Below are 25,023 nucleotides of genomic sequence, written 5' to 3' on the forward strand. Positions count from 1 at the left end.
CTGTGGACTTCGGGTGAAAATGATGTGTCAAGATAGGTTCAATTATAACAAACATAATACTCTGTTGAGGGATGTTGACAATGGGGGAAGCTATGTATATGAGGGTTGAGTTTATGACAAATCTCTATACGTTTCACTCCACTCTGTGAATCTAAAACTGCTCTAAAAAATGCTATCTATTTAAAAAATTAGATGACAGCAAAAACAAAGTGACCAAGTGCAGATGTATTTTAATTGTTTCCAGTGAAATTTTCTCTACATGGTCTCTTAATCATAATACACTACAGTACTTAATTATGAGTGGCCAATAGGAAGCAAAAATAAAGTTAATGCAGCTGGGTGTGGTGGCTCACGCCCATAATCCCAGCACTTTGGGAGGCTGAGGCAGGTGGATCACAAGGTCAGGTGTTCAAGATCAGCCTGGCCAAGATGGTAAACCCTGTCTCAACTACAAATACAAAAATTATCTGGGCATGGCGGCAGGTGCCTGCTTGGAGGCTACTTGGGAGACTGAGGCAGCGAATTGCTTGAACCCAGGAGACAGAGGTTGCAGTGAGCCAAGATCCCAACACTTACACTCCAGCCTGGGTGACAGTGTAAGACTTCATCTCAGAAAAATAAAAAATAAATAAATAAATACAAAGTTAATACATATCGTTAATTCCCTGCCATAACTTCTTCTTTAAAGTTAGGACAGCTTTATTTCTATGACTATCACTGTCAGTGGACTCCAGCCTTTTTGGCATCAGGTATTAGTTTCATGGAGGACAATTTTTCTACAGATCCAGGAGAAGGGGTATGGTTTCAGAATGAACTATTCCACCTCAGGTCATCAGGCATTTGATTCTCATAAGGAGTACACAAACTAGATACCTTGCATGCACAGTTCACAATAGAGTTAGTGCTCCTATGAGAATCTAATGCCATCGCTGATCTCACAGGAGGCAGAGCTCAGGTGGTAATGCTCGCTCACTCACCATTCACCTCCTTCATTACAATCCAGTTCCTAACAGGCAAATGACCAGTAACTGGTCAACATCCCAGGGGTTGGGGACTCCTGATCATTATATGGAATGAAAAGGAAAACAAGGCCTAGAGATATAAAGTAATTGTCCATGGCATTATAGCTAGTATATGGTCTGACTTCTAGGCCCATATTCTTCAACATTTTTTAAACACTCTTAACTTAAGTTTATTTTATTTAAAATATAAATTTAAAATTACATTTTAAAAATTAACATGGTTAACTTTTAGTTCATAAAAATTTTTACATTGCTTTTACTTCATTATGGATAACTATATAAGCAGATTCTTTTATCTTTTTCTTTTTTCTTTTTTTTTTAACTGAGACAGGGTCTCACTCTGACACCCAGGCTGACATGTAGTAGTGTGATCATAGTTTACTGCAGCCTCAAACTTCTGGGCTCAAGCAATCCTCCCACCTCAGCCTCCTGAAAAGTCAGGACTATAGGCATGTGCCACAGTGCCTATTTTTTTTTTTTAATTTTTATTTTTAGAGACAGGGTCTTGCTATGTTGCCTAGGTTGGCCTGAAAGTCTTAGCCTCAAGTATGTATCCTGCCCCAGCCTCCTGAGTTGCCAGTATTACGGGCTTAAGCCACCGTGCCCAGCTGCAGATATTCTTTTATTAAATGACCAAAAAAAATCCATAAGAGGGGAAAAAATGTAGTGAATCACAAAATATACCTTTTCTCCCATAATGACAGGTAGCAAATGGTCCAGCAAGTTGAATTCAGCCATGGAAATTGTGCAAGTACATTTGAGGAGAGTAACACTTGTATGTCGAGTAGGAATATATTCCTCTAGAAAAGCCACCTCTTCAGGATTCAGTATTGCTTCATTTTCATCTTTAATATCTAAAATCAAAATGATAAAAATTTAGTGAAGAATATTTTTAAATACTTTTCTTAAATGACTGAAAAATGAATTAATTAGATCTCTAAACTATAAGGTCAAATCCTGTTTTTCAAAAATGAAGCAGGTACAAAACAATAAGAAATGTACCTTTTACAAATATAAGTTACCTTTAACAAATATAAGTTACTCTATTCTAGAATGTAAATGCATTTGTTATATAAAAATTTACCAGTTTTTTATTTTAATATATCTTCTAAGAAATCCTCAATTTCTTTCTTTAAAAGAATAACAGCTTTTGGTCATTAAGATACGACTGAGATAATGTAAAGGCAAGATACAGACTGAGAGAAAATATTTGCCACAGATAGACAGGGCAGGGGAAGATCCAGCTCCATGAGGGACTTGTATCTACAGCATATTAAAAACAAAAACAAAAAAATCTCCTAAAAAACGTTAAGAAATAAACAATCTCATGCCTGCAATCCCAGCACTTTCGGAGGCTGAGGCAGGTGGATCACCTGAGGTCAGAAGTTCGAAACCAGCCTGGCCAACATGGTGAAACCCCATCTTTACTAAAAATAAAAAAATTAGCCATCGTGGCAGACACCTGTAATCCCAGCTATTTAGGATCTGAGGCAGGAGAATCTCTTCAACCCAGGAGGCACAGAGGTTGCAGTGAGCTGAGATCGTGCCATTGCACCCCAGCCTGGGCAACAGGAGCAAAACTCCATCCCAAAAAAAAAAAAAAAAGAAAGAAAGAAATAGACAATCAACCTTTATTCTGAGATGAGATTGTGGTTTTCTATCATTTCTCATGAAACTATATTTATCATATATATATACACACACATATATCTTTCCTGTTGAAGACTGTTCTTTATTCTGAGATTGTAGTTTTCTATCATTTCACATTAAAATATTATTTGTCTTATAAAAAAAATCAATAAATAAATGGACAAAAAAAAGACCTGAATAAGCAAAAGACTTGACCACCTATCTAACGGTCAAAAATGATACCAAAAGCTGGTTGACATAACTAGACATTAGGTAATTGCAAATAAAGTCACAATGTGATAGCACCACATACCCATTGAAATGGCTAAAATGAAAAAGACTGGAGAATACTAAGCACAGAGCAAGCAAATAGGGCAAAGATCAGCAAACTTCTTTAAAGTGAGACACCGCACCCGACCAATAGGTTACTCCTGAGGTCAGAATAGTAACCAGAAGAAGACACAATGGATACTTCTCAAGTGCTGGTAAGTTTCTATTTCTTTTACAGTTAGTTACATAGATGTGGCTAAGTTTGCAAAATTCAGCCAGGCACAGTGGCTCACGCCTGTAAGCCCTTGGCCTTGGGAAGACAAGGTGGGCAGATGACCTGAGATCAGAAGTTTGAGACAAGTCTGGCCAACAAGGCAATACCACCTCTCTACTAAAAAACACAAAACTTAGCCAGGCATGGTGGTGCATGCCTGTAATCCCAGCTACTTAGGAGGCTGAGGCAGGAGAAATGTTTAAACCTGGGAGGCGAAGGTTGAATTGGGAGGCAGAGGTTGAACTCGGAGATGGAGGTAGAATTGAGTCGAGATCACACCACTGCACTCCAGGCTGGGCAACAGAGAAATCCCCCATAGATTGTGCAGAATAAAATGTTAGAATCTTATCCAAACATAGAAAGGAGTATGTAAATTTACTAAGGTAGCACAGAAAAGCCATGCCATATTGTAAGTTATACAAGAAGGAGACAAAAACTGCTTGAACAATTCTTAAGTTTAATCAAAGAAATAAAATGCCTTAATTTTTAATACTCCTTTTAATATTTTTTCATTCCTCTATACATCTAAAACAAACAGTAAGAGAATGTTTAATGTTTTGACAAGAATTTCTGAAGGTTGTGGAACAATTTAATTCTTCACACTGATAAAAATCACTTTGCATGGTCTTTTTATACTGCCAAGCTATCACAGCAAGTGAGGATTGCATGCATATTAATGTCAGCTAGAAGGTTCTTTAGATACATCACATTTTTGAAATGCTACACCACTTCAAAACTTCAAATAAAGATTATACACACACATACATGATACTTCTACTGTGGTAGAGATTGCTAATTGCTCAAGAGTATTCATTTTCTCCTTCTTTCATTTAGCAATAAAAGCCTCTGAATTCAAGTGAGGTATATGGACTCCTCCTAGAGATCACCTTGTAGTTAGGTGTAGGGACATGTCACTATTTTAGTCGATGGGATAAGAGTACCATGTCCTTAAAATGAGACTACAGTAGTTAGTGTCCACTGTACACCAACCACTGTGTCCTTAAAATGACACTATGGTGGCTCACGCCTATAATCTCTGCACTTTGGGAGGCCAAAGTGGGTGGATCACTTGAGGTCAGGAGTTTGAGACCAGCCTGGACAACATGGCAAAACCCCATCTGTACTAAAAATAGAAAAATTTGCCGGTTATGGTGGCAGGCACCTGTAATCCCAGCTACCTGGGAGGCTAAGGCAGCAGAATCACTTGAATCTGGGAGACAGAGGTTGCAGAGAGCCAAGATCACACCACTGCACTCCAGCTTGAGCAACAGAGCGAGACTACATCATAGATAGATAGATACATAGACAGACAGACAGACACATAGACTACATACCTACCATTATGCTCTTGCTCCCCATTCCTCCTGATTAAAATTACACACTATAACGGTGACCTAAACTGACCGTGTATATATGGTATATCTCAGGGGTTGGCAGAACAACCAAAGAAAAGGAATCTGGCTCTAAGACGATCTCATAAAATAGAGTTTCCCTGGAATACTGACCACCTTAGATTTTTACATGAGAAAAATAAATAATGCCAACAGATACATATTAAAAGAGACAAGGGCCAGCACAGTGGCTCATGCCTGTAATCCCAGCACTTCAGGAGGCCAAAGCATGATTGTTTGAGCCCAGGAGTTCACGATAAGACTAGGCAACATAGTGAGACTTCATCTCTACCAAAAAAAAAAAAACTTAGCTGGATGTGGAGATGCACACCTATGGTCCGGGCTACTCAGGAGGCTGAGGCAGAAGACTCACTTGATTTTAGGATATTAAGGCTACAGTGAGCCATGATCACACAACTGTATTCCAGCCTAAGTGACAAAGCAAGACCTCATCTCAAAACAAAAACAAAACAAAACAAAACAGCAAGCCAATATCCTGTTAGAGATATGTGTAAATGAAAGTTATAATGAGGTTATTTCTAATCTAAGCAAATGTTTCCTCACAATCAAAATTAATAACTTATCCTTCCAATATAAAGGTTTACTACAGAGTTATTAAGTCAGCATGGTATTGACAGTGGGAAAGACTATAGGTCTACTAATGGAAAACAAAGTAGAGGACTCAGAAACAGACCCACACAAATATGCTCAATTGATTTTTGACAAAGGTACAAAACCAGTCTAATAAAGAAAAAATGGTCTTTTCAACAAATGGTGCTGGTGCAACTGAAAATTCAAACATACATAAATAAACCCCTATCTAAACCTCATTCCTTAGGTAAAAAATTAATTCAAAATGATGACATACTTGAGTATAAAATGAAAAACATTAAAACTTTTAGATAAACCGAATTTTCAAAATGGGCAAAAGACATATGAAGTTCACTGAAGAAATTAAAATGGCAAATAAGCACATAAAAAGATGTTCAACATGATTAGCCAATAAGGAAACACGACTTTAAAATCACAATGAGATGGCAGATTACTAATTAAAACTACACATCTATCAGAATGCTAAAATAAAAAACAGTGACAAAACAAAATGCGGGGAAGATGTAAAGAAGCTGGATCACACAGTCATTGATGGATGGGATGCAAAATGGTATGGCCTCACCTGAAAACAGCTTGGCAGTTTCTTTAAAAAAATAAAAATAAACATGCAACTACCATATGACCCAGTAATTGCACACCTAAGCATTTACTCCAAAGAAAAGTTCACACGAAAACAAGTATATAACTGTTGAGAGCAGCATTACTTGTAACAGCCCAAAACTAGAGTAATCCCAAATATTCTTCTATAAGTGAAGGAATTAACAAACTGTAGTATATGTATACAACCGAATACTACTCAGCAGTAAAAAGAGACAAACTACTGATACATGCAACAACTGGAATGAGTCTCCAGAGAATTATACTGAGTAAAATAAGTCAACTTCAAAAGCTTACATACTGTATGATTTCACTAACATTTTTGAAATGACAGAATTTTAGACATGAAAGACAAAAGTTTCCAGGAGTTATCCCTAGCCCCTGGAAAAGAGGAAAGAGAAAGGGACATGGTAGGTAAATGGGAGTGGCTGTAAGATAGCAATATGGCAAATCCTTGTGGTATTGGAAGTGTTCATTTTCTTGACTGTGGTAGTAAACACACAAACCTACAAAGATGATGAAGTTGTACAGAACTTAATACACATGCACACAAATGAGTACAAGTAGGGACTAGGAAAATCTAAATTTTATTAAATGAAAACATATTCCAACCCTACTACTTACTACTAAAATAATAAGTTAATTACTCCCTATTCAAAACTTACTAATGATTTCTCATCACATTTAGAATAAAATCAATATTACTTGGTCCCTAAAACCCGACAGGGTGATTGATGTCTACCTCTATGACTTATAAACATTTATTGTGCTTCAGCTATACCAGCCTGTTTTTATCCCCGTATGCTGCCAAAACTGTTCCTACCTCAAGGCGCTTGCACTTGTCTACATAAAACCCTCTTTTCACAAATATATGCATGATTCACTCCTTTACATCATTCACAAGTTAGCTCACATATAAACTCTCCAGGGAAAACTTTCCTGAAGTCCCTACTAAAACAGCTCTCCTCTCCTTCTGTTTCTAGCACTCTTCCTCACACTTTCATTTTTCCTCTCCAGTATTTATCAATGACTGAAATGATATTTTTACTTTTTTATTATTTGTCTACCCCATGAGGATATAAGCTCCATAAAAGCAAAGACTTTGTATGTCTTGTTTGTCATACTATCCTAGCACACAGAAGAAATTCTGGCACAGGGGAGGCATTCAAGTAAGATACAATAAATGAATGTGTGAATTTGTCCAGCACTTACTGTATAGTGTGTTAAGTGTGCTTTTATATGAACTATCTCATTAGTGCTCAGAACAATCGTTGGAAGTAGGTCCTATCAGTGTATCATTTAAGATAACAGTAAAGTTGCTTGGATAAAAGTAAAGTAATAGAAACTTCAACAAAAACAGAGGCTTTCTTTTCTGAAACAGGGTCTTGTGTTGGTTAGGCTGGAGTGCAGTGACACAATCACAACTCAGTGAAGTTTCAACTTTTCAGACTCAAGCAATCCTCCCTCCTCAGTCCGAGGGCCAATGCATGAGCCACCCCACCCAGCTAATTTTTATTTTATTTTATTTTTTATAGAGGCAGGGTCTTGTCATGTTTCCCAAGTTGGTCTCAAACTCCTGGGCTCAAGCAATCCTCCCAACTTGGCCTTCACAAGTACTGGGATTACAGATATGAGTGACCATGGTCAGCCCTTATTTCTCTTTCACACAACAACCTAAGTCTAAAGGATCTAGAGCTAACATAGTACCATCACAGTATTGAGGACCTAGTTTCTTTTCACCTTGCTACTCTATCATCCTCAGCATGCAGCTTTAATCTCAGGATCTAAAATGGCAGGTCCAGCCTGTGCCATTATATTTACTTTCCGACAATGCCTTCCTTTTAAAGTCATGGCCCAAAACATCACATAAAGTTCTGCTTCCATCCCAGTAGGCAGAACTTAGTCATATGACTACCCCTTAAATGTATAGTCTTTATGTTATAGAAATTTCTATTACTATGAAAAATAGAAGGATGGATATTGAGGAGACAATTAGCCGTCTCTGTCACAATAACTAAACTTATTATAGAGACAGAGAAATGAAACATCAAAGATGTTAATTAAATTTCCTAAGGATACTGAGAAGTGAGGGTCAAATTTTAAACCATAGTCTGACTCCACAGGCAGAGTTCTTAATTATTATCTTATACTTCCTCATTACACTATTATGCTTTACTCTAGAGTTGATTTACTGCTTTAAAATGGAATTTGTGGCCAGCTGTGGTGGCTCACATCTGTAATTCCAGCACTTTGGAAAGCTGAGGTGGGCAGATCACTAGGTCAAGAGAGTGTGACCATCCTCCCCAACAGGGTGAACCTCGTCTCTACTAAAAAGACAAAAATTAGCTGGGTGTGGCAGCCCACGCCTATAGTCCCAGCTACCCGGGAGGCTGAGGCAGGAGAATCACTTGAACCCGGAAGGCAGAGGTTGCAGCAAGCCAAGATCACACCACTGTACTTCAGGCTGGGCGACACAGCAAGACTTCATCTCAAAAACAACAACAACAAAGAAAGAATTTGTATTTTATAAAACAGTGACAAACATAGCTATCCGCCATGTAGAAAAAATTAGTTGTACAGCAAATTTTTTTAATCCAGTAGGCCCTAAGTTTTCTTGAATGTTAAATTTGTATGTTTAGAGCCCAGCTTTATATCTGGCTCCTTAGAATCCATTAATGTGAGAAAAAAAAAGTCATAATTTACAAGTATCCACTAGAAAAAGTGTCAAAAGGTGTAACAATAAAATACTGACAAATACTGGCAAATAAAGTACTTGTGCAATGATTTTTAAATCTTGACCTCTCCAACTTCCACACACAAGTTTATTCTTCAAATAAACAGCTAAATACATCAAAGTCCTTGCAAACAGAAAAATTACACTAAAAAGGTAAAGTTAGCAAGACAACACAAATTGGATTGCATAATTATTCAAAACAAACTGGAATAGATTCAGAATTAATCCAGAAACAAACCTGATTTTAGCCTGCTATATGGTTCATATTCATGTTCCAAGGCACACACAATCATTTTCAAAATCCTATGCACCGCACTGCTATCCAAACGAAAATCCAGAGGACCTATAACAAGGCTTTTGGTGGATTTCTCCTGAACTGTTCCCAAATCTTCACTTTTCCCTGAAGAAAAGTCTTGTTGATTTGTAGAACCTAAAAGAAGTTGAATTTTATATTTTAAGCATCAATCGAATAAATCGAGTATATGTTTTAAGATTACTCTTCTCTCGTCTTTATAGCTTGTAGTTAATGCCTTAAAACAAATTCCCAATCAGCTGCAAACAGAGAATCCTGCTGATTTGTATTTTTCCATGCATATAATAAAATATTACTGATAAAAAGCAATTCATTAAATCTATATTTATTCCTGTTATTTAATATTATAACAAGCAATATAAATCAAAAGTGTCATTCTTAGAATATTATTCTGCAAAACCTAATTGGCTTATATCCAGTGATTCTATAGACAATATGCCTTGACTGAGGGGGGACTTTGGAGGAAAGCCCATTTTACTAATTTATCTTGAAGGTCATTGAAAATTATGTTATTAAAATAGCATGATCACAGGGTGCCTTGAGAGTTTTATAATGACCATGGAAATGAACAGTAGGTATTACCTGCTTGAACTTTTTCGAGAATAGATTCATTATGGCTGAGATCCACGGTACAGAATTCCAGTTCCTAGATTCCTTATCTCCTCATACACTGTTTTCTAAATAAGATATTGGCCCCACATGTAGCCCTGTGTCATTATCTAATATGTACATTTCTTATATGAGTTTTTTTTTGTTTTTTTTTTTTGAGACAGAGTCTTGATCTGTTGCCCAGACTGAAACGCAGTGGTATGATCTCGGCTCACTGCAACCTCTGCTCCTGGGCTCAAGCGATTCTCCTGCCTCAGCCTCCCAAATAACTGGGACTACAGGCACGTGCCAACACACCCAGCTAATTTTTATATTTTTAGTAGAGATGGGGTTTCACCATATTGGCCACGCTGGTCTCAAACTCCTGACCTCGTGATCCACCTGCCTTGGCCTCCCAAAGTGCTGGGATTACAGGCATGAGCCACCGCGCCCGGCAGAGAGATTTTTTTTGTATATATGAATCCATTATTATAAGTAATAAAAATCATTTTTAATTTATAACGTATTTTGTTTATTCAGACAAAAAGAAGAAAGATTTTTCCAGGATTTAATTACCTTTAGAACCTAGAAAGGCCTATTTAAAATAAAACTTTTATATCTACACCTTCTAATAACTTTTATACAAAAATACATTTCCATTATTTCATGCAAAGGAGTATGGTTCAATCTTTAGTCATCATATGAACAAAAATTAATTAAATTTATTACTCACATATACTTAACCAGATGACTCAGTGGGCAGATTTTTTTAAAGTTAACTACATAATACAAGCACAAATCTATTAGCCCATATAGACTTAAATGTCACATCAAATAAAACATACAATGTTAATCTCATACATATTTTATAAGATGTATGATTAATACTGACATTAGGAATTAGGTATAAATATCACACCATTCACATTAAAAACCATTACTTTTCATAGCTAAAAGCATTACATTTCTAGAGTTACGTGTAAGACAGAATGAGGTAACTTGAAGATAGAAGAACTTCAGTTATAAATCAACATACTCAAAACCCAAGAAAAATGCCCTGCTATGGGTCCTTTAAGGGATAACAGGCTTCCTAAACAATGTCACTTTATAACAATACTCTTCTTTTAGACCCCCAAATGTCTCTAAAATAACAGAAGCCAATGCCCCCATAATGATAACTAAATATAATGCAGTTTAAATTTAGATACCAATGGCTTATCTGAAATGTAAAAACAGAACTGGCTTTTAGCTATATATTTTCAGCTATTTACTCGTGCCCACCTTTCATGTAATCTGGCCACTTCCAATTCCCTGAATGTTTGGCTACTCTTATTAAGAGTCAAGAATCTCTCAATCCTTGTCCTTCAATTCAATAACTTGTTTCAGATTTATCTCCTATTGTATCACTAAAATCTTTCGGTTGTACATTACAATTTGAGCTATCTACTTTACGGTCCAAAACACTGGCAATAACTCCCTTAAACAGAAAAGACTAGAAAGGTAGTCATCATAACAATAACAAATATTTACACAGTTATATTAACAAATATTTCAATTTAGTTGTGAAAACATCACAAAGGAAAATAATTGTCAGAAGATGCTTATCTTGTGGAACAAAAGGTTGAAACTTTTACTAGTGTCTATAAAAAGCTCATGGGGAAAAGACATTAATTTTTCCAGAGTTTCAGTTGTAAGCAAAAATGACTACATAAAGTATACCCACAGAGAAGGAGAAGAAGGGGGAGGAGAAGGAGAAAAGGAGGAAGAAAGAAGGAGGAAGAAAAAAGAAAAGCAGCAGTAGCAACAGCTTATCATCAATATCAAATAGTAAAACAGAAAACTTAATTAGTTTTTATTTATATGCCATACTATAATGTGGAGAAGGGACTACTATATCACTTATTACACAAAAAATAAATAGAAGCTTCCTTTCTTACTGTATTTACTAGTTTCTTACATTAATTAGAATACTACCATGAACTTACTTAAAACATACAAAGTGAAATCTGCTTTCAAACTATCAGGATTCACTACAAACTTTGTAAAAGTATTGATTCAATATATGTTTAGATATTTACTTAGATAAAATTTAGGGCACTTTTTGATAACATTTACTATAGAAACAAAAAAAAGTCATCAAAAAAACAAGAGTTTTAGATACTAAAAGTATTTTTTAAGTATTTACAAGTATTCTCTTACAGGAACTCAATACTTTTCCTATTTCATTAATATTTAAAATTCTACAAATTTCTTGTTTCAGGTAAGCCAAAAAAGAAAGAAGTATCAACAGAGTAGTTATGAATGTAGGCTCTAGAGCTGGATAGGTTGGGTTGAAATCCCACATACTATGCATATGATCTTGGTCCTTTTTACTTTACCTGTATAGGGTTTGCTGTTTCCTCATATGCAAAATGGGGATAATTTTTCCAAGTTATAAAGTTATGAGAATTAAGTAAGTTAATGTATGTAAAACACTTAGAACAGAATCTTATATTTAAAACCAATAAAAATTAGCTATTATTATCAACATCATCATCATCACTCTACCAGTAAATATGGATCATGAAAAACATAAGCATATAAAGTTACCTAAAAAGCAAGCAATAAATTAACAGATTATTGAGTGAATGAATTAACATAAAGTATATGTGACATTCACAAGTTAACAGTGGAATTCTATTATTTCCACCATCAACCCCCCCTGCAAAAAAAACAAAAACAAAAACAGTTTACGCAACATAAGAAAGTAAATGTATAAATGGCAAACCAAAAGCAAGAGAGTGATTCCCAAAAATCTTAGAACAGCAGTCTTCCCCAGTAAAAGAGGAAGAGTGTGGTAGAAAATAAATACATAGGAGGCTTATTGGATACTAACAATATCCTATATCTTGGTATGCATGGAGAATACACAGGTGCTCAGTTTTGAATTCTTTGCTATTCTGTACATGTGTTATTTTCCAATATTTTGTTTTGAAAGTTAAGGACTATGATATCTGTAACACTGCATACTATTCATATAAGTGAAAAATATGAAAAACCTGAAGGTTAACAAACTACTGGCTTCTCAGAAGTAATATATAAACAATCTAACAACATAAATCATGTTTCTATGTTTTAAAGGCTGCAGGAGAGGCATATATACAAATAGAGATGTTCTGTGATAGATTTCCTTTGCTTGAAAGGTTAACTACTACATACTCCACCTCCTCACAAGATATGGAATCCACAGCATATGCATAAGACATTATATTGAACAAGAAGAAATCTACCAGCTTACAAGTGGCAACTATAACACTATAATAATTTGCAACACTCTTAGAACATAAGACTTCTGAGTTGCACTTTCATATATATAATTGGCTAAGAAATATTTACACCTCAATGTCCATAGTTATCTCAAAACTCATCTTTTCCTCCAAAAATTTTCCTTGCTTATCTAGCTTTCCTAATAATTATCACCACCCACCAAGTAACTCAAGACCAGAATCTAGTAAACTATTTAAATTTTGTTTTTAAATAAACCAATATCAGGCCCATGAAAATTATAAGCAGAAAATTAAATCCCTGTGATTGCAGTAGAAACTATAGGACTACAGTGAATGCAGGACGACCAGTAACAAAGTTTTAGGGCTGGACGTGGTGACTCATGCCTGGAAATCCCAGCACTTTGGGAGGCCAAGGCAGGCAGATAACCTGAGGTCGGGAATTCTAGACCAGCCTGACCAACTTGGAGAAACCCCATCTCTACTAAAAATACAAAATTAGCCAGGTATGGTGGCACATGCCTGTAATCCCAGTTACTCTGGGACTGAGACAGAAGAATCACCTGAACCTAGGAGGTGGAGATTGCAATGAGCCAAGATCACACAACTGCACTCCAGCCTGGGCAACGAGAGCAAAATCACGAAAAAGGAAGAAAGAAGAAGGGGAAAGGGGGGATAGAGAGAGAGGCAGGGTGGGGGAGAAAAAGCGGGGAGAGAGAGAGAGAGAGTGCGCATGAGCGCGTGAGCAACATAGCTAGCTTTAGAACCTGGCTGGGTGCGGTGGCTCACACCTGTAATCCCAGCACTTCAGGAGGCTGAGGTGGACAGATCACTTGAGATTAGGAGGGTAAGTCCAGCATGGTCAACATGAAAAAAACCTGTCTCTACTAAAAATACAAAAATCAGCCAGGTATGGTGGTACATGCCTGTAGTCCCAGCCACTTAGGAGGCTGAGGCATGAGAATCACTTGAACCTGAGAGGCAGAGGTTGCACTGAGCCAAGATCATGCCACTACACTCCAGCCTGAGCGACAGAGCAAAACTCCTTCTCAATTTAAAAAAAAAAAAAAAAAAAAAAGCTATTAGAACCTAGAGATGATGGTATATATAAACGAGATGCTAGTCCATATGGTAACAGTGATACCACTGTTACCATCCATGGACCAGATGGCTAGAAATGAAGGAAAAAGTGTGTTATGATGACTCCCAGGTTTCTGGCTTGAGCAACAAGAAGATGATAGTACAAGTTTCCAAAAAGAGAAGCCTAAAAATAGAGAAGCAGAGGTAGTAGGTGGTCAAAGGAATATTAACAACTCAATTTTGGACAAAATCAGTTTTGAGATATCTGTGAGACACAGAAGTAAAAGTGTCAAGTATGCACTGGATATTTAACTCTGAATCTTAGAGAAGTTTGGACTACAAAATGCAAATTTGGGTATCAACAACATATGGAAAGTACTTAAATCCATGGAAAAGAATGAGATTACCCTTGGGAGAAAGTTTAGGGAAAGAAATTAGGGATTGAACAATGAAAACATCAATATTTAGAAACCATTCCAAAAGCAGAAGCCAAAAGATTACTGCTCTTTCCCTCTTTCTTCATCAAAAACAAATTTACTTCAAGATTGACTCTGTGAAGTTTCAATCTTTCAAGCAAAAGTTTTCATTTTTTTTTTTACCCACACTTCTTTTAGTTCTCTATTTATATTACTCTTCTTAACAGGCTATGTTACAATCATTTACCTAAATGTCTAGTTCAACACCACCTATTGGCTCCTTAGGAAATATTTTGGTTTTCATTGCATTCACCTGTACCTAACATATCACCTAATACACTGAAATTGTTTTTTTTAAAAAACAAAAAATTTACCAAAAAAATTGTAAACGTATTTTCACTAACTTTTCAACATAAAGAAGACTGAAATAGTTAGCATAACATTATATATTGATATAGAAGTAAAATAACAAATGTTGAAATTTTTAAATGTCATTTATTTCTAAAAATAGAATACTATAAGGTACAGAATAAAATAATACAATCTATGCATTTAAAGTCTCTGGAAGATATTCTATTTTTCTGATTGATACAACATATTCTTTTTAATTAAAAAATTAGTATCACCTTCAAAATGCATTTAGTACAGAAAAGGTTTATTCTTTTTGAAAACTTAATGTAATATAAAATTTGATGTATCAGAATCATTGTATTTGGTATATATGAGAACTAATTCTAGTAGATTATACAAAACGTCTTCAATCAGCTGTATAAAAAACGGAATTGAAATGCCAAAAATCTAAGACAATTCAAACATGACATTAAAATTAAACCACTCCCCAAAGCACTAGAAGGTAAATCTTATGCAATAGAGTAAAACCATTCAAAACTGACTGATTCTGAAGAAGACTTTGTTTCAGTTGTTCAAGAAATGGCAAACATAAAGGAAAGAAGCCAATACCTTTGCCACTTGTGCTCTCCATTGTATACAGGTAATCCATATAAAAAGCCCCAAACCGTTGCATTCCAGCTATCTCAGTGTACGTCTCCTGCCAACAAAGCAATGCAAACAGAACAAACATTGCATAAAAGGAACTTTTGAGTTTAAAACTTGATAGGTCAGACACACATCCTTCTATACAATGTCTATCAACACAAAGGATTACCAAAACGAAAGAACAGAGGTTATTCTAAGAATTTACGTCTAAGAAAGGTAAACATTTCATCTGTTATAGACCACACAAAAAGAATATCCATAATTTTATGAGACATTTTGACCACTTTATTAATCATATCTAGTTAATAAATACCTACAATGGAGGAGATAGTACACTCCTGACCTTTATCACTATCACTAAACTACCTAATAATGTATACCCTCAAATAGAGTTAATCCTTAAATACTTCAATACACTTATATGAAACAATTCAAACACTAAGAATATAATAAAATATTCTAAATGCATGTCAATTATGCAGGTCAACATTAAATATTTTAACAATGAAAGTAAATCTTAATGAAAAGGAGTAAAATGTAAATTATTCTACTGCATTAATCCTCAGGTAACTATTTAAATTTTTAACTTATTTCATAAATGTATTAATATTCCATAAACATATTAATATATTCTTACATTTAAAAAAATACTAAGAAGTATATATAGTAAAAAGGTCAATTCCTCATTCTTTCCCATCAATTCTACACATTAAAAGTAACAAAAATTAAGAGGTAATTCTACATGCTTCCTCCATGTAGGAGGAAGGACTATTTTTAAAGTAGGGCACAAATATGCAAAATATGGTTACACACTAAATAAAAGTAAAGATCTCTGTGCACACCTCAAACATTCTACATGTATACACTGTATAAATGCATTCTAAATGTTTTAAGAAACAATTATCATTCAGAAGATACTATTTGAAAATAAAGCTAGAAATCACAACTATTCACATAATGTCCACCAAACACAGCCCAGAATTTGGTTCAAATATATATTCTCAGACCTTATGATGAGTTGAATCCAAGATAAATTCTGCACGAGTACCATTATTTTCTGGGCTTCTGTAATCAAACAATGAATTCGTAAGGTATGTGAACCCTTTCGTATTTAAATTTTCACCACAAATGAAGAAACAGGCTTCCTGAAAACAAATGCAAAATTATAAACAGGAAGAAAAATCATTAGCCTGTTAAACAAAATAAAACCTTGATTTTATGATGTCCATTTACTAGTCAGAAGAAGTCACTCAAACAAAAAGATAAGGAATGCTGCTGCGTCCATTTTCATTAACTATTTTGGCTAAGAACATTTTAACAAACCAAAAGGAAACTCCAAATAACTGCCATAAACAAAAAAGAAGAAACATTCACGAATCAGAAAGTAACTGGAACAACTGTCTAGGTGTTAAGTGCTACCAACTTTCTAAACTTCCCAGAGCTCTATAATTTATTGTAGCGGAAACACAGAGAGAAATAGTAAAGCTCCTCTCTCAAGCCTGAAATATATATAGTCTAAGAGATTTTACACGGTTAAACACTTCAATAAGCACTTCATCATCCCTGTATCCTATCCAAAAAAGGGTGGACAAAAGGGACTTACAGTTTCACTTCTATTCATATTCTCTTCAAAATCTTTAACACCCATAATTCCTTTAAGGCACATGGCTCTGCAACCAACAAACCCAATCTGGCAATCAAAGAAAGGTTCTCCCATCATAAGGGCCTATAAGAGTTTAGAAAGGAAACATTAGAACTAAGGACTTGAATTTCATAAAAATGTTAGAGGTTTTCCTTGTAGAATCTCTAAATTAGTTAAACATCTTTAGAATTATGTCATTTCTAAATTTATTCTTCTTGGATAGTAAGCTCCATGAAAATAAGAAACATCTTACTTGTCTTTGTACCACAAACCTATACTTCATGAGCATTACATGTACATACACATACACACAAGCATACACAAGCTAAGTGAAAATAATGAAATAAGTTAATGTTAAGTATTACAATAAATTTTTGTTAAAGAATTATTTCAACAAATACTACTGGTTATTAAAAAAGAAATACCAAACTATAAACACACATTTTTTAAACATACTACATCTGATAAAAACAGGTATTTATGAAATATTAAAGAATCGAAAATTTAAAAATACAGATTCAATATTGAAAGATTACCTCAACTGTAGTTCCTTCTTGTTCCCAACACAATACTTCTTTAGATTTTACTTTCTGTGGACTGTAATAACTACTCTCAGCTTGCACTTCTGTGAGCTAAGAAATATAAGAATATTAAGTAAATCAAAATTAGTATTAAAGGGCAATAAATTGTCACTGTTATGGTTAACTGATTAAAACGAGGCCAATTTTAAGATTCAGGAAATTTAACTATTAAGCAGGAAAGCAGGGGCAACAAAACCAGCTGTAACAGATTACACACGGTATAAAGGTTGAATATACTAGTCTCAACTTATATAGAGAATTTAAATGCTTTTCAAACTCCTTCTTAATATTGTTTTAAAAAATGAAAGCTGTGTGCAGTAACAGTCCCACACTCATAAAATCATTCATGTAGTCTGCCAAAAATTTACACATAGTATAACCTCAGTTCATTTTATATTCACTAAAACATTCAACGATGTGTAGTTTCAGTCATTTCCAAGACTCCTCACTATTTGAAATTAAAAAACTAAAGTAGTGATGAAATACAAATAGTAAAATAAGCTCTTTTTAGTTCCTATGAAGGAAACAATCAAGCATATTTCTTTTCAAAGTATGCTTCCTACTAAATCTCATAGACTCATTCAATCATTCAACGAATACTTACTGAAGGCCGGCTAAATAAGTGAGGCAAACCTCACTGTACTGCACTCCACTTTATTTCACCTCACAGATATTGCACTTTTTACCAACTGAAAGTCTGTAGCAACCCCATATTACTTGTCTATCAGCACCATTTTCCCAATAGCACATGCTTACTTTGTGTCTCTGTGTCACATTTTGGTAATTGTCCCAATAGTTCAAAATTTTTCATTATTATCTGTTATGGTGATCTGTAATCAGTGATCTTTGACGGTATTATTGTAATTATTTTGGGGCACCATGAACATGCCCATATAAGATTGAGAACTTAATTGATAAATGTGTGTGTTCTGACTGCTCCACTGTCTAGCCATTCCCTTCTCTCCCTTCTCCTTGGGTCTCCCTATTTCCTGAGAAACAACAATATTAAAATTAGGCTAATTAGTAATATCACAATGGCCTAAGTATTTAAGTAAAAGGAGTAGTCCCTGTCTCTCACTTTAAATCAAAAGCTAAAAATGATCAAGCTTAGTGAGGAAGGGATGTAAAAGCCAAGACAGGCCAAAAGCTAAGCCTCTTGAGTCAAACCGTTGGCCCAGTCATTAACGCAAAAGAAAAAAGTCTTGAAGGAAATTAACAGTGTACACACAAGTGATAAGGAAGCTGATATGGAAGAAATTTGAGTGGTCTGGATAGACAGTCAAACCAGCCACAACAATCCCTTAAGTCAAAGCCTAATCCAGAGCAAACCCTAACTCTTCAATTCTATGTAGGTTAACAGAGGTAAGAAAGCTGCAGCAGAAAAGTCTGAGAGTTTTCTGCTGCAGAGGTCTGTTCATGAGGCTTATGGAAGGAAGACATCTCCATAAACATAAAAGTACAAGATAAACAGCAAGTGCTGACATAGAAGCTGTACACAGTTACCCGATAAGATAATGCAAAAATGGCTACACTAATCAACAAATTTTCAACACATTTCAAGGCCAGGTGGCTTCCCGAGAGACTTGTGAAGCAAGTAAGTATCGAAAAATCCGAAAAACCAACTCCACCCAGGGACGACATCGAGCCCTGAGGGTCTTCTATCTTTTTCCTTTTTGGGAGTCAACAACATGGTATCATTTATCCTGATTGCTTTCCCTCCTTGTCTTACTGTCTATCGGTTCTATTATACTCAGCAAACTCAGAAGCTTCTCAGGATCACAAATTGAGGCCATAAAGATGCAGCCCATTCAGGTCCATTACCACAAGCAGGAGATGGTAGACCTAGAGATGGAGCTTGATACCTTTCCTCTCAGGTCACCCGGTGAGCTGAACCGGTTAGCCAATGACGGGCAACTGAGGAGCATGAGTAAGGACACTCCGCCTAAGATAAGGAGGAAAACGTTTTTCCCTCCCCATGATGGATAAGGAGTCAATGTTCTCTCATGTGGGGTCCTCTGACCTAAGACAGGCACGGTTCCCGCGGGCATAACTACCACTCAGCCTAATTCTAAATAAAATAAAAAAGGGGGACCTGTGGGGAGCGGCACAGGCCAAATCCTGGGGCCAAGAGAGCCCAGGTGCCGCTTGTGGGAAGCTGTGAGCACAGGCCAAATCCTGGGGCCAAGAGAGTCCAGGTGCCGCTTGTGGAAGGCTCAAGTCCTGATGATTCAGGTCCAGCCCGTGGACGGCACGAGGCGGCACGGGGCTGGTAGCGGCACGAGGCACACCAGGCCGGAATTTTCCAACTGCAAGCTTCCTTTGCCTTCTTCCAGCCTTCTCTTGGAAGAAGATGTCATCTGAGCTAAAGAGAAGTCAGTGCTTGGCTTCAAAGCTTCAAAAGACAGGCTGACTCTCTTGTTAGGGGATAACATACCTGGTAACTTTAAGTTGAAGATAATGTTCATTTACCATTCTGAAAATCCTATGGCCCTTAAGAATCATGCTAAATCTACTCTGCTTGTGCTCTATAAATGGAAGAAAAATAACTGAATGACAGTACATCTGTTTATGGCATGGTTTACTAAATATTTTAAGCCTATGGAAACCTACTGCTTTGAAAAAAAGGCCTCCTCTTAAAATATTACTGCTCACTGACAATGCACCTGGTCACCCTATACCTCTGATGGAGACAAACAAAGAGATGAATATTGTTTTTCATGCCTGCTAAAATGACATCCATTGTGCAGCCCACAGATTAGGAGGAAAGTTGACTTTCAAGTCTTATTATATAAGAAATACATTTTGTAAGGCTATAGCCACCATACACAGAAATTCCTCTGATGAATCTAGGGAAAGTAAATCAAAAACTTTTCTGAAAGGGTTCACCATTCCAGGTGCCATTAAGAACATCTGTGATTCACAGAAGGAGGTCAAACTATCCACATTAACAAGAGCTTGAAAGAAGCTGATTTTAACCCTCCTGGATGACTTTGAGGTGTTCAAGACTTAGGTGGAAGAAGTAACTACTAAAGAACTAGATTTAGAAGTGGAGCCTGAAGACAGTTACTGGTCCAACTTGAGTAGATAAGGACTTGCTTCTTATAGTTAAACAAAGAAAATGATTTCTGCCAGGTATGGTGGCTCATGCCTGTAATCCCAGCACTTTGGGAGGATGAAGCAGGCAGATCACAAGGTTAAAAATACAAAAATTAGCCAGGCATGAAGGCAGGTACCTATAATCCCAACTACTTGGGAGGCTGAGGCAGGAGAATCACTTGAACCCAGGAGGTGGAGGCTGCAGTGAGCCAAGATTGCACCATTGCACTCTAGCCTAGTTAACAGAGCAGGACTCCATCAAGACAGAAAGACAGACAGAAAGACAGACAGAAGGAGAGGGGAGGAGAGGGGAGGAGTGGGGAGGAGAGGGGAGGAGAGGGAAAGGGGAAGGAAAGGGGGAAGAAGAGGGGAGGGGGAGGGGAGGGGAAAGGAGGGGGAGAGAAGAGGGAAGGGGGAGGGGAGAGAAGGGGAGAGGGGAGAGGAGGGGGAGAGGAGGGGGAGGGGAGGGGAGGGAAGCGAACAAAGCAAGAAACAAAGCAAGAAAGAAAGTGATTTCTGAACCTGAAATCCACTCCTGGTGAAGATGCTGGGAACACAGTTGAAATGACAATGAATTTCTAATGTTCTGTAAATTTAGTCAATAAAGCAGCAGTAAGTACCGTTTGAAAGGACTGACTCCAATTTCAACAGAGGTCCTACTCTGAAGCCAGAAGTGGCAGCTCAAGCCTGTAATGCCAGCACTTTGGGAGGCCAAGTCAGGTGGATCACTTGAAGCCAGGAGTTCAAGACCAGGCTGGCCAACATGGCGAAATCCTGTCTCTACTAAAAATACAAAAATTACCCAGGTGTGGTGGTGCATGCCTGTAGTCCCAGCTACTTGGGAGGCTGAGGCACAAGAATTGCTTGAATCTGAGGGGCAGAGGTTGCAGTGAGCCAAGATTGCACCACTACATTCCAGCCTGGGTGACAGGGTCAGACTGCCTCCAAAACAACAGTACTACTCTGAGTAAAATGCAGTCAAACAGCATCCCATGCTACAGAGAAATCTTCCATGAAAGGAAGAGTCATCGCTGTCTTATTTTGAGAAATTGCCTCTGCCATTCCAGCCTTTAGCAACCACCACCCTGATCAGACAGCAACCATCAACATTGAGTTAAGACCCTCCGCCAGTGAAAAGATGACTTGCTGAAAGTGCAGATGATCATTAGCATTTTTTAACAATAAAGTACTTTTTAATTAAGGTATATAAACTGATTTTAGACATATTATTGGACACTTAATAAACTACAGTACTGTGTAAGCATAACTTTTTATGCACTGGGCAAACCAAAAAATTTCTATGACTCGCTTTATTGCTGTATTGGCTTTATTGCAGTAGTATGAAACCAAACCAATAGTATCTCCAAGGTATACCTGTACTAATCTAGATACTAACAAAACAAGAAATTCTTACTCCCCAGATGCTTACAACATATTATTATATGTTTCAAAAATTAAGAAAGTTATTTATAAGTACTAATTTAGTACTTAAATAAGTACTTACTTAAAAGTACTATTTTAAATGCAATATGGTATCCTGGTTTGGATCATGGTACAGAAAAAAGATATCATGAAATTCAATTAATGTTTAAAATTTAACAGTAATGCATCAATGAAGGCCTCTTAGTTTTGACAAATATACTGTGATAACATAGCAATAAGGGAAACTGGGTAAGGAGCATTAAGTGAACTCTCTGTACTATCTTTGCAACCTATCTGTTAACTCTAAAATTATTCCAAAAAGAAAAGGTCACCTTTTTTAAAAAGGTACTCACCCTGTGTTTGCTAATGATTTACTTCCCCTCATTCTTATAGATACATTGTTCACTTTTACATGAAAAGTCAAAGCTCACATTTTTAAAAAATCAGTATTTAACTTAGGCCCAATAAAAGTTCTTGAACTAAAAACTTACAATTTTTAGCACAGTGACATCTATAGTGAGTACCAACTAATTATTCTCATTTTTTATAGTAAAGCTTTTTATATTTTATATTGTTATGTAACGTAGACTCCTATTTCTTGGATGTTTCTAGTACTGATATACACAATGTAGCTATTTTAAAGTCCAATTCTGTAATCTAGAATGATTACTGAAGCAAACTTGAATTTTTTTAAATTGATCCCTCTTCAGCTGTCTACAATTATTATAAAGAAAAAGCAATTAATTGATTAAAAGGACTCAAACATTACAAGAACAATTTTAAACATTATTGGAAAAATGCTAGATTTAATTTGGCATGATTTTTGCTGGACTGATATCAACTGTTCAAAATGCTAATGCAGAAACATGATCTTGTTTTCTTAACCAAATATGAACCACAAATTAATTCCATACATTCTTCAAATTCAAGCTGAACAATGAATTCTCATGCTTTCCTCCTTAATATCAAGATACTTCACTAACAGAAAACTTTAAGAAACATAAATGTTCTAAAATTATAAAAAGATATATTAACTATCAACAAATACTGCCCAAAAAGTCTATAAAAGTTTTATATATATAAATGACTATTTTGTTTTGTCATTGTTTGCTTTTCTTTTTGTTTTTGAGACAGGGAATTCGTCTGTTACCCAGGCTGCAGTGCAGTAGCATGATCATAGCTCTCACTACAGCATAAACCTCCACTTCAGCTTCTAGAGTAGCTAGGACTACAGGTACACACTACTGCATCTGGCTATTTTTTTATTTTATTTTTTATAAAGATGGGGTCTCACTATGTTGCCCAGGTTGGATAAATGCCTATTTTGACTGATTCACTTGAATACAATTCCTCTCAATAATTAACAGAAATGTACCAGAATAATTTCAAATTCATTTCAAATGATTTCAAAAATCACCAAAAAGGATAGTACCTAACTAGTAATCCTTGACTTCCTTCACAAACTTCTACAAAAATAAGTGTTTTATTCTGATTATCTAAAACTGACAACATATTTTTGTTGTTTTTATAAAACATCAGACTTTTTTTAAAAATTAAATTTATTTAATATACTTTAAGTTCTGGGGTACATATGCAGATCATGCAGGTCTCTTACATAGGTATACAAATGCCATGGTGGTAGTTTGCAGTATCCATCATCCCATCATCTACATTATTATTTTTTTTTTTTAAGAGACACAGTCTTGCTCTGTCTCCCAAGCTGGAGTACAGCAGTGCAAACATAGCTCATTGCAGCTCAAACTCCTGGATTCAAGTGATACCCCCACCGCAGACTCCTAAACTGCTAGGATTACAGGCAAGTATCACCATGCCCCACTAATTTATTTATTTATTTTTTTGTACACACAGGGTCTCACTATGTTGCCCAGGCTGTATATCAGACTTTTGATGTAAAAAACAAACAAAAAAAACCTGACAATATATCCAACAATATTTGTCAACAGTTGCCTTTTTCTATTTTTTATTATCTTGTTTTATTATGTTTTAATTTTGAAAATGAATCCTTATCCCTTCAAAGTTAAATCAGTGAATTCAATTACAAAAATTATTTGTTTCAGTAGAAGAACTGAAAATAATGATGTTAAAATAGTACAGCTAATATAAAGACTATCATTTTTGCCCAAATTTTTAAAAAATTAAATCAATCAAGCTATGATACAAACTGCAGTTGAAACTTGGTCTCTGTATTTTCAACTTTGTCATATTAGAAAATACTGAATTATCTTAATAGAAAAGTCTTTAACATTAATTTTAAAATATTTTATAATTTGCCATCTGTTGTAGTTATAAATTGTGTAGGTTTACTACTAATAGAAAGAAAATTATTTCAAGCAGTTAAACAATCTACGTTAAATTTAAAACCATGGGAATAGGAACATTTTTTTTCCACTGCTATAACTCCACAATGTAACAAGCTACCTAGAATAATATCTATACTACTATTTCAAAAGTTTAGCTCACTTCACATGGGTTTATCTCCTTTACAAAAATACAGACTTAAAATATATTAATACACTCACAAAAAATAAAATTGGAGAGGAAATAAAACCTGAAAAATTAGTCCATAAATTTTTGTAAACTGGAAAGCTGATGAAAAGATGGACAGATGGATGGACATACTTATTCAACAAATAAATATTTGTTGAAAACATACCAGGCAATTTTTAAGTGCTGAAGAAATAACAAAAAAAAAAAAATTTTTTTTGTTTGAGACAGAGTCTTGCTCTGCCACCCAGGCTGGAGTGTGGTGGCACAATCTCTGCTCACTTCAACCTCCACCTCCTAGATTCAAGCAATTCTCCTGCCTCAGTCTCCTGAGTAGCTGGGATTACAGGCACCCGCCATCATAACCAGCTAAATTTTGTATTTTTAATAGAGACGGGGTTTCACCACATTGGCCAGGCTGGTCTCTAACTCCTGACCTTGTGATCCACCCATCTTGTCCTCCCAAAGTGCTGGGATTATGGACATGAGCCACTGCATCCGGCCCAACAAATCTTTTAAAATGACCACTCAATGAGTTTTAGTGTAATATCAAAAAGAAAATCCATAATTTTTGAAAAGGCTATTTAAAAAC

The 25,023-nt window shown here is 35.8% G+C and overlaps 1 protein-coding gene across 10 annotated transcripts in view; it reads right to left on the minus strand.

Annotated features, from left to right (window-relative positions):
* Positions 1-25,023, minus strand: part of VPS13B (vacuolar protein sorting 13 homolog B) — an 805,060-nt gene that overhangs the window by 698,979 nt on the left and 81,058 nt on the right. For all 10 annotated transcript variants that reach the window (XM_074386816.1, XM_074386811.1, XM_074386814.1 and 7 more), the window contains 6 exons: positions 17,364-17,459; positions 16,789-16,911; positions 16,193-16,330; positions 15,150-15,237; positions 8,768-8,959; positions 1,707-1,876 (listed from right to left, as the gene is read on the minus strand). In XM_074386816.1, the coding sequence (XP_074242917.1) occupies positions 1,707-1,876; positions 8,768-8,959; positions 15,150-15,237; positions 16,193-16,330; positions 16,789-16,911; positions 17,364-17,459 (807 nt within the window). The remainder of the gene's footprint in view (positions 1-1,706; positions 1,877-8,767; positions 8,960-15,149; positions 15,238-16,192; positions 16,331-16,788; positions 16,912-17,363; positions 17,460-25,023) is intronic.

This window comes from Saimiri boliviensis, chromosome 15, assembly GCF_048565385.1.
Source record: "Saimiri boliviensis isolate mSaiBol1 chromosome 15, mSaiBol1.pri, whole genome shotgun sequence".
NCBI classification, from domain to species: Eukaryota; Metazoa; Chordata; class Mammalia; order Primates; family Cebidae; genus Saimiri; species Saimiri boliviensis.